This window comes from Barbus barbus, assembly GCF_936440315.1.
Source record: "Barbus barbus genome assembly, chromosome: 16".
Classification (NCBI taxonomy): domain Eukaryota; kingdom Metazoa; phylum Chordata; class Actinopteri; order Cypriniformes; family Cyprinidae; genus Barbus; species Barbus barbus.
Genome location: NC_136744.1, coordinates 3759401 through 3775746, shown reverse-complemented (window position 1 = coordinate 3775746; position 16346 = coordinate 3759401). Strand labels below are relative to the sequence as shown.

The 16346-nt window shown below is 42.5% G+C and overlaps 1 protein-coding gene across 2 annotated transcripts in view; it reads right to left on the bottom strand.

Annotated features, from left to right (window-relative positions):
* Positions 1-1040: 1040 nt before the first annotated feature.
* LOC306882668 (exportin-5-like) overlaps positions 1041-16346 on the bottom strand; it is a 97813-nt gene continuing 82507 nt past the window's right edge. For both annotated transcript variants that reach the window (XM_079437475.1, XM_079437476.1), the window contains exons 32-33: positions 15059-15223; positions 1041-1434 (exon numbers count right to left, since the gene is read on the bottom strand). In XM_079437475.1, coding sequence (XP_079293601.1) covers positions 1285-1434; positions 15059-15223 — 315 coding nt within the window. In that variant the 3' untranslated portion in view covers positions 1041-1284. The remainder of the gene's footprint in view (positions 1435-15058; positions 15224-16346) is intronic.

Sequence of the window (16346 nt, the reverse complement as noted above, 5' to 3'; positions counted from 1 at the left end):
TTTTTGTGCAATATGGACACGTTCAGAATTAATAAACTTTTAATAAACTACAGAACAGGGCGAGCCGAAAGCAGCGCGCTTCACGCGGACAGGGCTTATATGCTCCGAAAACATACAAAACACACAGGTCTGTTAAGAGCAATACTTTTAATAAGGTAGCCAGTGCTTAATTAGTAAACTGAGAGGTCCCGGAATAAAAGTGGGGTAACGGATCCGGCATGTGATTTGAGGAGGGAGAGGACCAATCTTTAGTGATTGAAAGCGTGCATCAGTTGCTTTTATATGGTCATGAAAAACCTGGAAAAGTTTTGTAAAAGTAATGGAATTTTATTCCACAAATCTCTGTATAATAGAGTTATATTTAATCAGGTCCTGAATTTGTGTGTATATCGCATAGTTTTACTCATTCCCGTGGCTTTCGAGTTTATAATGAGGGAAATACCTGCAAACATTTATTGAATATAGCATGTAAGTTAGATGAGTAAATAAATCCACACAAAATATCAGATTAAATCAGTCATTTGAAAACAGCGTGAGTGATTCAGCTGTGAGTGAAGGAGTCTTCTCTCCTTCACTCTCTCAAAGAAGCTTCACATCGGCGCATCTTGTCTGCACTACAAGAGCTACTGCACGCTGACCAGAGACATTCAAATATTCTGGTCCAGCCCTAATACATACACACACAGGCTTGTTAGAGTAAGAAAATATTTTATGCAGTCAATACTCCTTCACTTCTGGCAAATTACAACATTCTTTACAATTTAAGAAAGAGTCCATACAATCAGTGTAATCTGTCCAAGTATACATTTACTAAAAAATGCAGTGTATAAATCTCAACACTTTTTACACAATCTGTACACAGACATGTCAAATGGTAATTCGTGTTGAATGTGTTTAAAAATTGGCCATTGCATCATAATGGAATGTAGTGCTGGATCAGATACCCATAGAAGATACGGTACTGTAATTAATAAGACTTCTCATTTCACTTTTTCAAAAGGTATTTGATTTTATTTTTCAAATGTTTTTTTTTTTTTTTTGAGGTGAGGTGCTCTTACAGCAATTTTTTGTTATTCATTAAATGATACAGATATGTTGCCTAAAAACCATACAAACGAAGAGAAAAAATATACATCAAAATAACATTAAACACACAATTCCTTATTGTCTTTCCTCATTTCATTAAAACATTCATGCCCTACAAAGTCCTTTCTGATGGATACTGTACTACACAGAGGAGGTTCAATGGCAATGAAGTGAGAGTATTGTGAAACTGTGATTCTCTCAGCAATTGTCATGGTCAGAAGAGAATAGGGTAATCAGACCTGCAGTATCAGTGTTCTCCAGCATATCTCTCGTAGCCTTTGGCTTCTTAAACAGAGATGGAAGGTTTCGGATATGTACTTCCTTCTTAAACTGCTGTCCAAGGGGTTTCTATCAGTACACACACAAATACAAACACACAAACATTTCAATCAAATAAAATTGCATACAGTTAATCAGACTTTACTTCATTATAGCAGACCAGGAAAATATTGCGCACATTAAGAATTTTTGACTAATTTTGCAATATAAAATATATATTTTTTTTAAAAGCCACATTCTTCTAGGTCAGTGGTTCTCAAACATTTTAGTCATGTACTGCACACGAATGTAAAATTCTTCTGTGTATCCCCCCACACTAGTCACAAAGTATTTTGAAAAAGTGCACATGTAAAATAACTACCTTTTATGAAAAACAATTTGTATGCAACCTACTGTATATTTTTAAATAAATTACCATTAATGAGATGGGTGTGTCTGATATGATAACGGCGATATTTGGCTGTATCGGAGTGGCCGTCGATATTGTTCTTTATGCCAGTATAAGTGCTGAGAAGCCAAAGGTAAGTTGTCGCGAAGGGCAACCAAGTCTTTAACAGTCAATCTGCAGTAAGGTTTATAAAAAATAAAATAAAAAATCACAAAATCTATCTTTTCTGATATAATGTGGTTTTTGTAGAAATGTTTGGATTTGCATTGATATTCTGTGTTTGATGAAACAGGTTACAGCAATACAACACCAGTGTCAAAAAGAACAACTGACTTACTGACTAAACGAGATGTTAAAAAAAAACTAACTTTAAGAAATCTATGAATAAGATGTGAAAAGACATATGTGGATTCATGTTTAACATATACATTTTATTACAAAAATGTATATAATATACATTACATTTAATATATTATTACATTTTAAATGTAATTGCATTGCCTTTAACTCCAAGTCTCTTGGCAGGCTCCTGAATTAGTTTTGATTTTGCATCAATTTTTGACAAGTGCTCTGTTCATTGGAATGTAATTGTGGTACCTCACATGATGGCCTTTACACTATTTGATGGCACATCTAATGTTTTGGAAATACATTTGTACCCTCCTAGGTACAAACCATGATATGCATTATTTTCATGACAGTGACAAATACAATGGATACACAAATCTGTGAAGCTTGTGGTGTAGTGGATGGGCATACAGAGCAGGAATTTTGGGGGGACCCACGTTGGGGTACATCGAAACACGATGATCATGTATCGACGATAGCTAGATACAGTATATTATCAAAAACATCAAATATTGGCAATATTAAGAGTATCTGGCATTTCCAATTAATGTAGGCCTGTTACATTGCTATTATTATCAGGGCTATTATTATTAGGTTACTTTTATTTTTAAATTAATATTACAATTAATTTGCCCCGCAATAATTTCCAGGGGTGCAAACTCGTCAGGAGTGAAAAAGGTGACAAACTAAATAACCCTTTATATTAAACACCTTTATATGATTAAAAGACGTTTGAGCGACAACTACGGTCTACAATCAACAAGGATTGTTGTTAAGATGTTACATGAACTTAGTCAGGGGAAATAAACCACTGTAAATCTTCATTTCAGTACTCAAATTTTTGAAGCAGCTGACGGGCTAAACGCGAGGTGTTTCTCCATCTTGAAACAGGCTGTTACAGGCTGACACCTAGCTATGGCTTAGCGCTACCTGACTTGAGCTGAGTGATACTAATATTCCTATACATTAAAATGTATGCTTTACTTGTAGGTCGAACAGTTTTCAAATAGACTTCATGTCAGAGTAATAGCTTACTGATATGTGAGACAAATGTTAAGGTCGAGACTGAGGAGCATTTTTGCAAAGGGTAGCGAACTAATGTAGCGATAACGTAACTTACAATCTTCATAGCTATCGCAACAGCAGCCTCACGCAAAAAAAAACAAAAAAAAAAACAGCAGCCTCACACGGTAATCACCATTCAAACTGGAACACCATAATTTACAGCAGATACAAATGCATTCCATCCGAAATATGGACGGTTGCCTGCAGCGTCTAAAAATTAGGCTTCAGGAGTGAATTACCTATTTCAAGGTGAGCCAATCAGAGGCAGAGTAGGGCGGGTCCATTCCTTTGCCAACAGGGGAAAAAAAAAACGCTACAGGTGACGTGACACAGATGACTTGCAGATACGACGACGATTACGACCCCCAATTATTATTATTTATTTGTTTACAGATCTACTGTACACTATTCACGTGAATGACCTATTTCAAGGTGAAAACGGTGAATTTCGCTGAAAGGTGACAAGTTTGCAACCCTGATTTCATAGCGCATCACTGCATAACTGACATGCTGTGAGGATAACAAAAGTTTAGGCTATTAACTTCTCATTGAAAAGGTTTTAAAAAAAGGTCTTTTAAAACAGGCTTATTATACAATGAATATAATCCTAAAATTATTAACACTGCAGTCATCAATGAAAATTAAGAGCAGCTTTATTTCAAGCACCGACTTTCAAAAACAAACGGTTTAACATGAAATACCTAATATTTTTTTAACTATGTTCGGGCCACAAGAGAAACATTAAAGGAGTAAATTAAAACCATTACAGTCATGTTAAAAAGTTAGGACACCCAATAGGGTGTCCATGGTTTTCCACCATGGTTCCATACTTCCATTCCATGGTTTTTTGTGTCAGGGCATAATAAAAAAATATCTGGTCCTTGGCAGGTCTTAAATTTTGGTAAATAAAACCTCAGATGAACAACAACATAACACATTGCACTGTGTCATTGTTTGAGAACTTTGCCTCAAAGCTGGTGATTGGAAGATCCAGAAAACACTGGGGAACTGCAAAGAAAATATTAAGTCGCTTAAGTCACTGTTTGAAAAAGCTGCCTGTGAAAAAGGTTCAAACTTGTGTGATGAAAAGTATGTGATTGTGAATGTTTTGTTCTTGCAAGACAAAGATGTTACTCGTTTAATTGTTTCTAGATGTTGTAGACCCATTGTCTTGCACCTCGCACACACCATTCCATGGGCTGGTCACTTGGGACAGCATAAAACATACACTTGCATCAGTTCACGTTTTCATTTGGCCTTCACTTTACAATGACGTACAGACATACTGCAACACATGTGCAACATATGTCAGTGCTGTGTCCCAGCGGGGCCGAGTGCCCTTGTACCCTCTCCCTGTTATTTCTACTCCCCCTTCAGGTGTATAGCAATGGATATTGTGGGGCCACTTGAGAGGAACAGTGTGGGACACCAATACATCCTGGTGATATGTGACTACGTGACCAGGTACCCTGAGGCCTTCCTACTCCGTTTCATTAACACCCCAAAGATAATCCAAGCCCTTGTACAGCTGTTCTCCAGGGTGGGAATCCCTGAAGAGATTCTAACAGACCAAGGGACAAACTTCACCTCGTGGATAATGGGGCAACTTCATCGCCAGTTGGGCATCACCGCCATCAGAGCCAGTGCATACCATCCACAAACAGACGGCTTGGTGAAGCGGTTCAACCAGACACTAAAGAACATGCTGCAGAAGTTTGTACCAGACACAGGACGTGACTGGGACAAATGGCTCCCATTTCTGCTATTCGCTTATTGCGAAGTTCCTCAAGCTTCAACTGGTTTCTCCCCTTTCAAGCTCCTATATAGCTGGCAAGTGCAAGGACCCCTGGACCTGATCTGGAAGAGCTGGGAGGATCCTGCCTGCAGAAAAGAGGAGAGGGATATCGTCCAGTATGTTCTGGAGATCAGGGACCGGCTTGAACGCTATCAAGCACAGAAATGGTGTATTACGAGATACACCATCCAGGTAAGGGGAAAGCTAAGTAGACACATCACATCAACCTGCTCAAACAATGGAAAGAGCTACCTGCGAGTCAAGGGATGATGATGATGGTGAGGGAAGTGACTGAGGTGATGGATGAGGAACCAGAACCAGAGGCCAGGGCACACAGAACCAGCTAAGCCTCCTGGAACAGTTCCCCATTTTGTTCTGCCAGCGGCTGGGGAGGACAGCGTTAATCCACCACTAAATCCACCTCACTGACCCAGTGCCATCGAGACAACGATCTTATAAAGTGCCAGAAAGGTTAGTAGTACACCTGAAAGAAGAAGTGGAAATGATGTTGGAAATGGGAGTGATTGAGCCATCTAGAAGTGAGTGGAGCAGTCCCGTAGTTATTGTCCCAAAGAAAGACGGAATGCCATGTGTCTGTATAGACTTCCGCAAGTTGAACGCCCAGTCCCGTTTCGATACTTACCCCATGCTGCGAATAGATGACCTGCTGGAGAGAATTGGACAGACCCGATATATTATCACCCTGGACCTGTGCAAGAGGTTATTGGCCCCTTGACAAGACTCCAAATAGTATACGGCATTCAGTACACCATCAGGGCTACACCATTTTACAGTTCTTCCCTTTCGCCTGCATGGCGTGGTAATCTTCAGCAACTCCTGGGAGGAACATCTGAAAGAGTCCCTGAAACGCATCCAAGGGGCAGGACTCACCCTCAATGTAAAAAAATGTGATTGGGCATGGCAGGAGATCAGTTACCTTGGGTATCACCTCGGCAACGGCAAGCTGAGACAAGTGGACAAAGTGGAAGCCATCAGATGAGGCCCAAGGCATAGGTCGAAGGAGGAGATGAGATCCTTTCTAGGCCTGGTGGGTTGGTATAGGAGGTTCATCCCTGACTTTACAACCATCAATACACCGCTTACGAACTTGCTGACGAAAGCAGCAAAGAGTCCGATGGACTGGACTGAGGGGCAGCTTTCAGAACTCTCAAAGAGAAGTCCTACAAAGTCCTGACTTCAACCAGAGATTCCTGGTCCAGGTAGATGCCTCAGCCAAAGGAGCTGGGGGAGGTGGGAGCAGAAAAACCAGTAGGAATCAGCAGAAAAGTGTTGCCCAGGGAGACCAGGAACTCGACTGTGGAGAAGGAGCATCTCACTATTAAGTGGTCCCTCGAAGATATTATCTCCTGGCGAGGGAGTTTGATCTGGAGACAGACCACCAGGCACTAACAGACAATGAAAGACCACAACTCCAGAGTTATGAGGCGGTAACCGGACAGTACACGGCCAAGAGAAGGGGGAGGTGATGTGATTAAGTATTTTCCCCTCTGGGTAGAGCACACACACACACACACTCACCAACTACGCTGATTTCCCTTCCCCTCTGTTTGGTTGGCAGCCGAGCGGGTGCACATGCAGCCCATGGACAGTTTCACACAATACATTTCCCTGTTCCACATTCATCCTTTCCCTGTTCCACATTCATCCTATCATACATACTACATGTTGAAATTGAGTGATTGAGCATTAACCGCTTATGATGTCATTGTTGGCAAAACCATTGTTAAATGTGTTAAAGACTGACAAATGTAAAAGGTAAAAACATTAATTCATATTATTGGTTTTATTTTGTGTTTATAAAATATGTCTATTATATATATATATATATATATATATATATATATATATATATATATATATATATATATATATATATATATGTAAAGAGTATAGTGGAAAACGCATTGTTTTAAAAATGGTACAGCCAAAGAAGGGGCAGAGTCTGGCCTACAAAAAGGGAGGCCAGACTCCCATTCATCACTTGTTAACCAAGTTGAAAAGAGCCAATGGTGACTTTCACTTTTGAAGGGAAAGTTTACAACACTTTGTCTTCGAGCATGGTAATTTGCATATGTAACTGGATTGGATGTTCATGCAAAAACTACTAAAGACTCAGAATACTAAACTGTTGCATAGGTATAAACACATAATATTTTGTCATTTAGCTCATCAGAATATGAATTCATAGAGACCAAACATGGTGTAGGTGAGGTTATATTAACTAGTGATCTATCATAACGCATTCATAAAACAGTATAAAATGCAAAAGACAATATACAAGAACAGTAATAATATACACAATGACCTGAGGATGTGTGTGTTCATAAAATAAAAGATTATTTGAATATGAATTAATTAGAGAACTGTCTTTTTTATGGGCATTATGGGTCTATCCTTTGAAGAAAGGTAGTGAGAGGGAGAACTCTTGACATGCCATTAGGTCGTAAAGTTTATCTTGTCTGGCTGAGATTTCCTGGTTACCATGGCAACTGTTCTGCCTTTATGAGGTGTAAGCTGAATTTTGGGGGAAGGGTCCATAGACCCTCATAGTTGGCTAGTTGGTTGGGTGAGGGGTGTAAGGGATTATTTGTTAAGTATAACAAATGTATGTCTGATTGGTCCAGATGCTACAAATTGTTGTTGCCATTATCTGGGAAGAGTAATATGGCCATTTCCAAATAATTTAAAGTTCATCATTCCACAGAGAGGAAGTTTATTCACAAGAGGAAGACACTCAAAACAGATATCAATCCTCCCAGGAGTGGGCGTGCCATCAAATTCACCCCGAGCTCAGTCCGTGTAATGCTCAGAGAAATGGCAGACAACTCAAGAACTTCACCGCAGACTCTACAGGCCTTAGCTAAAACGTTAAATGATAAAGTTCATGACAGTACAATTAAAAAAATATGGGACAAACATGGCATGTTTGGAAGGCTTGCCAGAAGAAAGACTCTTCTATCTAAAAAAGCATGGCAGCATGGTTTAGGTTTGCAAAGTTGCATCTGAACAAAACCATAAGAGAATAATGTCCTTTGAGGAGATGAAAACAAAGTGGAGATGTTTGGCCATAATGCACAGCACCATGTTTGGTGAAAATCTAAAGGGCATATCAGCAAAAACACATCATAGCAAAAGTCACACATGCTGGTGAAGGGCTGATGATTTTGGGCTTGTTTTGTAGCAACAGGACCTGGGCACCTCACAGTCGAGTCGATCATGAACTACTCTGTATATCAACATATTCTAGAGTCAAATGTGTGCCTATCTGTCCGACAGCTAAAGCTTGGCCAAGATTGGATGATACAACAGGACAATGATCGCAAGCCCACCATCAAATCTACAACAGAATGGCTTAAAAGAAAAGAATCAAGGGTTTGCAAAAGTCCAGACCTCATCCTGACTGAAATGCTGTGGCAAGAGCTGTGCATAGACTTGAATATAAACTAGAGCAAATTTGTAAAGAAGAGTTGGCCAAGATCTCTCCAGAATGATGTGAGAGACTGATAAAGTCATAGAGAAAATTATTACTTTTATTAAATTATTGCTGCTAAAAGTGGATTTACAGGCAATTGAATCATAGAGTGTCCTAACTTTGTCACTCATGGCTTTATTTGTTAGATAAATAATGACACGGTGTGATGTGATGTTGTTCATCTGAGGTTTTATTTTCTAAATTTTAAGACCTGCCAAAGACCAGATAATTTTTTATTATGTCCTGATACAGAAAACCATGGAATTCAATAGGGTGTCCTAACTTTATCACATGACTGTGTATACTATATGTAATCAGCATATGAAGTAGATTAATCTCTCACTACTTTCACTTTCGCCTTAATGTTTTAAAACAAAAAAAACAATATTGTGACGTAAAGAGGTTAACAGGTTTATTAGTAAGGCGAAAACAGATGCAGATGTTCTTCAGACATTCCTTTTGAGTTTTCTGAAAGTTTCTTTTATCGGTCATCAAAGTTAAGACATTTTTCATAGTTGATCTTGTGAATAGATTAAAACTGGCCTTCTGACCACAAAATGGGTAAGTCTGCTTTCATTCTCCATTTGCATGATACAGAAATGAGAAGGCTGTAAGTAGCTTCAATAGTCCCATTACTGTATAAAATGACAACATTCAGATTACCTCCTCAGGGTTGGAAGGGAAAATCTCTAATGATAATGACGTTTTGTTTGATTTATGGAGAAAAAAGTTGAGCCTACCCTGTACAAACTCCAAAGAGAAGGTCTTGCGTAAAGATAAAGATTCAGATTCTAAAATGATTGCATGGTGGACAGTAATTGACCAATAAAAAATGAAATCAAAACATGGCAATGTAATTGACCAATCGCAAAGACCCACCCTCCTTAGTTACTGTTGCCATCCCCGACAAACATTGCTGCTCTCACACTACAAATCATGTTCAAAGATTCAGATTCTAAAATGATTGCATGGTAGACAGTAATTGACCAATAAAAAATTAAATCAAAACATGGCAATGTAATTGACCAATCGCAAAGACCAACCTTCCTTAGTTACTGTTGCCATCCCCGACAAACATTGCTGCTCTCACACTACAAATCATGTTCAAAGATTCAGATTCTAAAATGATTGCATGGTAGACAGTAATTGACCAATAAAAAATTAAATCAAAACATGGCAATGTAACTGACCAATCGCAAAGACCAACCCTCCTTAGTTACTGTTGCCATCCCCGACAAACATTGCTGCTCTCACACTACAAATCATGTTCTCACGCAATGAAAAATACATCGCAGAGCAAAGAGGAAACTGAACACGTGCCAACAGACAAGACAAAGTAGGTTACTTCTGGTATGAAATAAGGTCTCAGGACTCTCAGCTTTTTCATTTTTAAAGAAATTCAAACAATAAATACCATTTTGTGGCTCTTTAATGTGGCGTTACAGATCAGAATCAGAATCAGTTTTATTCGCCAAGTGTGCGCAAACACACAAGGAATTTGTTGTGGTTTTTAAGAAGCTCTGGTACATACATGCATACATACATATCTGACATGAGAACAGAAACATTTAAATAAGACTTAACAATAATAATAATAATAATGTGTAAGAATCTGGAACAGAAGATTTATGTACAGATTTGTGCCTCATTTACTCTATATATACAGCTGTTTAGAAAAATATGCATATATATTTACAAAGTAAAGAGAGTCAATAATTAGAGATGGGGAATGAATTGCAGGCATGAATTACAGGACACAGGTAATTCCTGTGTTAGTTGTTTAGGCTGGAGATGGAGAAAAAAACAGTTTTTATGCCTAGATGTTCTAGTGCACAGAGATCTGTAGTGTCCGTCTGAGGGGAGAAGCGCAAACAGGTCGTGTCCAGGGTGAGAAAGGTCTGTGATGATGTTACCTGCCCATTTCTTCACTCTGGAGAAGTACAAGTCCTGAAGCTGGGACACCAATGATCCTTTCTGTTGACCTAACAGTCCGCTGCAGTCTTCTTATATCTGATTTGTTGGATGACCCAAACCACACAGTTATAGAAGAGCACAGGACCGACTCAATAACAGCAGAGTAAAACTGTGTCATGTGCGCCTGTGGCAGGTTGAACTTTCAGTTGATGAAGAAAGTACAATCTCTGCTGAGCCTTTGTCATGATGGAGTCGATGTGAGTATCCCACTTCAGGTCCTGGGAGATGGTGGCACCCAGGAACCTGAATGACTCCACTGCAGTCACAGTGCTGTTCATGATGGTGAGTGGGGGGAGAGCAGGGGGGGGGTTTCTCTTGAAGTCCACCATCATCTCTACAGTTTTGAGCGTGTTGAGCTCCAGGTTGTTGTGACTGCACCAGACAGCTAGCTAATCAACCTCCTGTCTGTAAGCAGACTCGTCACTGTCCTGGATGAGGCCGATGACTGTAGTGTCATCAGCAGACTTCAGAAGTTTGACAGAGGGGTCTAAAGATGTGCAGTCGTTCGTGTAGAGGGAGAAGAGCAGTGGGGAGAGAACGCAGCCCTGAGGAGCTCCAGTGCTGATGGTGCGGGTGCTGGACGTGTATTTTCCCAGCCTCACTAGCTGCTGCCTGTCTGTCAGGAAGCTGTTGATCCACTGACAGACGGAGGTGGGCACGGAAAGCTGAGTTAGTTTGGGCAGGAGGAGGTCTGGAATGATAGTGTTAAAGGCCGAGCTGAAGTCCACAAATAGGATCCTCACATAAGTCCCTGGTCTGTCCAGGTGTCGCAGTGTGTAATGCAGTCCCATGTTGACTGCATCATTCACAGACCTGTTTGCTCTGTAGGCAAACTGCAGGGGGTCCAGTAAGGGTCCAGTGATATTCTTCAGATAAGCCAAAACCAGTTTTTCAAATGACTTCATGACCACAGATGTTAGAGCCACAGGTCTATAGTCGTTAAGTCCTTTATCTTGGGTTTCTTTGGGACGGGGATGATGGTGGAGCGTTTGAAGCATGAGGGGACTTCGCACAGCTCCAGTGATCTGTTGAAGATCTGTGTGAAGATGGGGGCCAGCTGGTCAACACAGGATTTCAGACAGGCTGGTGTCACACCGTCTGGGCCTGGTGCCTTCCTTCTCTTGTTCTTTTTGAAGACCTGGCACACGTCATCTTCACTTATCAGGTGTGGGGGAGAGGGGGGTTGCAGGAGGTGTGAATGGTGTTTTTTCAAACCTACAATAGAACTCATTAAGATCGTCTGCCAGTTGTTGATTCTCCACAGTGCTGGGGGATGGTGTCTTGTAATGGGTGACGGGATTTTGTCCACAGAATGATAAGAGCACACATTTTAACATTTTATTATTTAACACTCAGTATTTTAATTTAAGCGCTGCAAGCCATTAATAAAGCGCTGGACATGGACAAATCTGGTATGCAAAACAAGTACTTTAAATTAATTTCTTAGCTTATTGCCTTTACTGTGGCAACCAACAACAGCACAGGTTAACCCTCCGCATATTTTAATATTTAGTTATATAGAAAACGTTTCAATTCAATCTTTTTTACCCCATTTTAAAGGGGTTATAGGATGCCCATTTTCCACAAGTTGATATGATTCTTTAGGGTCTTAATGAAAAGTCTATAACATACTTTGGTTAAAATTTCTCAATGGTAATGTAAAACAACACCCTTTTTACTCTGTCAAAATCAGCTCTGCAGACATCAACCCGTTCTGTTGAATGTTACTTTAAATGCTAATGAGCTCTGCTCACCCCGTCCCTCACTTCTGTGGGGTGACGGACTGTGCTCTGAGAGACTGAACAATGGCGGTCAGACTGTTACAGCTAGATTAGAGTTAAGCTGGGCAGCATGGTAGCCAAGGCTCACGGTGGATTTCAGCAGCGGCGGGTAATATGGTCACTCCCACTAGTCACTGTCAGTCCTTGTCTTGTGTTTCCCCTCCTCTCGTGTCTCTATTTGGCCATCCTCGTTCCTGTTGATTAGTTTAATTAGTAGTTCATGTGTCCCCAGCCCTGCGTTTGATTAGCCCTCACCTGTTTCTGTTCTTCCTCGTTAATTTCCCTGTGTTTATAAGCCCTATGTTTCCTAGCCCCTGTGTCCGGTCTTCTCGTCAGTGATGTTCGTCTCTCCCCATGCTCCTCGTTTCCATGTGTGTTCAATAAACGGCTTATTGATACCTCCACGTCTCCGCGCTCCTTGTATCCCGAGAGGGAACGTGACAGAAGACCAGACCGAACAGAAGTAAGCGGCGCTTTTCCACCCCCGCCTTTGTTTTCCGTTTTGAGGAAAGTTTTTGTTTGTTCCAGTTTTCCCCCCCCCTCCACGGCGATGGAGTTCGCCGCCCGCCTCCGCGCCCTGATACTCCGCGAGCTACCCTTCGTGGAGTACGCAGAGGAGTTCTGCGGGCTCGCGCGGAGTTCGGAGCTCCATGACGCGGCCATCCTCCACCTGTTCCGGCTCGGGGCCTGTTGCAACTACCCCATGGACCTCCCAGACACCACAGGATTGACCTGGAGGCTGGGGATATACCGGTGTCTGGGAGACTTCCGGGCCCGAGTCGGAGCTAGCCCGCCGTCGTCAGCGGCTCCCCCGAGCCCGCCGCCGCTCGCGCTTCCAGAGCGCCCCCGCGAACTCGCGCTTCCAGAGCGCCCTCCAGTGCCTGCTCCTCGCAGGTGGATTCCTGCGTCTCCGCTGGTCCCAACCAGCACAGCTCCTCCCGAGCGCCCCCAAGTGTCCGCGCTCCCCGAGCGCCCCCACGTGCCGGCTCCACGCATGTGTCCTCCCGCGCCGGCTCCACGCACGTGCCCTCCCGCGCCGGCTCCACGCACGTGCCCTCCTGAGTTCCCGCTGGTTCCGTCCAGCCCTCCTGAGTTCCCGCTGGTTCCGTCCAGCCCTCCTGAGTTCCCGCTGGTTCCGTCCAGCCCTCCTGAGTTCCCGCTGGTTCCGTCCAGCCCTCCTGAGTTCCCGCTGGTTCCGTCCAGCCCTCCTGGGTTCCCGCTGGTTCCGTCCAGCCCCGCGCTGCAAGAGCGCCCGACAGAGTCCGCGCTGCAAGAGCGCCCGACAGAGTCCGCGCTGCAAGAGCGCCCGACAGAGTCCGCTCTGCAAGAGCGCCCGACAGAGCCCGCTCCTCTGTGGCTCCCAGGGGGGAGCTTCCCCAAGAAAATTTTGGGGGGGGGTAAGAGGGTCACAGCCTGTGTGGCCGGGCCAAGGGCCAAGGCCACACGACCCGAGAAAAATAGGCCGTGGCTTCCCGAGTCTCCAGATCCGCCCTGGCCTCCCGAGTCCCCTGACCCGCCCTGGCCTCCCGAGTCTCCAGATCCGCCCTGGCCTCCCGAGTCTCCAGATCCGCCCTGGCCTCCCGAGTCTCCTGACCCGCCATGGCCTCCCGAGTCCCCTGACCCGCCATGGCCCCTGGAACGGGCACCGCCCTGGAGGCCTCCAGAGCGCCCACCCCCCCTCCCCATTGGATGGTGTTAGGCGTGAGGACACGCCTTCCGGAGGGGGGCGTAATGTCAGTCCTTGTCTTGTTTCCCCTCCTCTCGTGTCTCTATTTGGCCATCCTCGTTCCTGTTGATTAGTTTAATTAGTAGTTCATGTGTCCCCAGCCCTGCGTTTGATTAGCCCTCACCTGTTTCTGTTCTTCCTCGTTAATTTCCCTGTGTTTATAAGCCCTATGTTTCCTAGCCCCTGTGTCCGGTCTTATCGTCAGTGATGTTCGTCTCTCCCCATGCTCCTCGTTTCCTTGTGTGTTCAATAAACGGCTTATTGATACCTCCACGTCTCCGCGCTCCTTGTATCCCGAGAGGGAACGTGACAGTCACTTTGGCCGGTTAAATTTTATATACATAAACAGAGCTCGACATTAAAGGTGCAGTAAGACATCTTGGAAAATGCTCATTTTAGCCTGATAGCATTGAAAGCGCACGAAAGCCACCCCTCCTGAACACATATACGCACACAGACCAGATAATCAGAGACAACATTACTGCAGTACATCATGTGTCATTCACCGGTGAGAAAACTTTATGCACAGTTAGTAACAGTACTAACCAGGAAAGAAGGTCAGGTTGTTGATGTTTGCCTGCCATTCTCGCTCTGTCTGCATAGTGTCGGTGAACGCGCTGATAATGTATCCTGTCTGCACGAACAGAGTGCGCAGATGTATGCAAATACATATGTTGACAGGCAGGTAGGAACGCCTCTCATGTTCGGACTGAAGATTTTGATTGGATGAACATTTCTTGATCCTATGCCTTCCACAGAATATGTAAATACTAGGGGTGGAACGTACGGTTCACGGGGCAAATTCCAAATGGAAGTGATCATCCCTATCTCCTTGGAATGGGGACTTTGGAGTGAGCAGGGCACAAAAGTGCCATTATTTAGTCGTTTGGAATGCACATGGCAAAGGGAGAGAGTAATTTCCTCATTATCTTCAGCTGGGTTGCTCCTGTGACAACGCAGCACGGTGTGCGTCAGACATACGGTGTGTATGTATTAATGTAAATACTTTATACTTAATGTATGTTTTGTGTTTGCATTATAGTTTCACCAAAAACAACTGGATCACGTGCAATGTGATGAGCACAGGTGACAATGTAAAGAAAGTAAAGAAAAGTGGCCATACCCCAACAGTCCCTGCAATGAGCCTTTTAAACTGTTCCTTCTTTTTCTTCTCTCCTGCCTTTGATACAGTGGATTGCATGGTCTTCTGATCAAACTGCTCCAGGGCTTCAAAATGGATATCAGGGATCTGATTCATGATGAAACGCAGCTCAGTGTATCGAGGCCTCTGTACAGAAACATCAGAATGAAAAACTCCTAAATCAGTTAATTATGTTTTCTCACCAACATGTTAAGTCACTACCATAATCATTTAAAGGTGCATTCAGTATTACTTTAGCTAGTGTTAACATCACTGTTCTTTGTGTACAAAAAGTAAAACATACCACAGTGGTGTTACATGCCTCACTGCCATCTATGAGGCTCAGCAAGATCATCTCTGACTTACACAGACACTTATTGTGAAAAACTTTTTAAATCAACACCAAGCTACTGCATACACCTTTGCTGATGGACGTTGTTACTGGCTACAAATTGCAGCCAAGATAAGGAACCATGGGAGGCCAATGACAGTAAACTATAATTATAGATGTGATTAAACCACTGGTGTAGCCTTAAAATTCTTTAAAGGGATAGTTCACCCAAAAATGAAAATTTTATGTTTATCTGCTTACCCCCGGGGCATCCAAGATGTAGATGACTTTGTTTCTTCAGTAGAACACAAACTAAGATTTTTAACTGCTGCAGTCTGTCAGTCATATAATGGCAGTCAATGGGACCCACGGCTTTGAGAGTAAAAAAAACAAAACATACACAGACAAAACCAAATTAAACCCTGCGGCTCGTGACGATACATTGAGGTCTTAAGACATGAAACAATCGGTCTGTGCAAGAAACTGAACAGTATATATATATTTTTTGACTCTCAAAGCCGTGGGTCCCATTGACTGCCATTATATGACTGACAAACTGCAACGGTTTTAGTTAGAAATCTTTGTTTGCGTTCTACTGAAGAAACAAAGTCACCTACATCTTGGATGCCCTGGGGGTAAGCAGATAAACATCAAATTTTCATTTTTGGGTGAACTATCCCTTTAAGACATGAAACAAATTCAGTATTGAACAGTCTAAATGCATCCCTTCTAACCAGGAATTATAAACCTCAAATACAGTTCAATTAAATCATCCTTAAAGCATCTGCAGTAACAAAAGCTACATAGGACTTTGCAACTACATAGGAATAGACATCTGCTGGTATTTAGTACAGTTTTGTTATCGTGAGCACTTCAAAAGACTGCAAATAATTCTTGATACCTTATTGTCTAGAGTTAATAATTCTTGAAACCGTATTG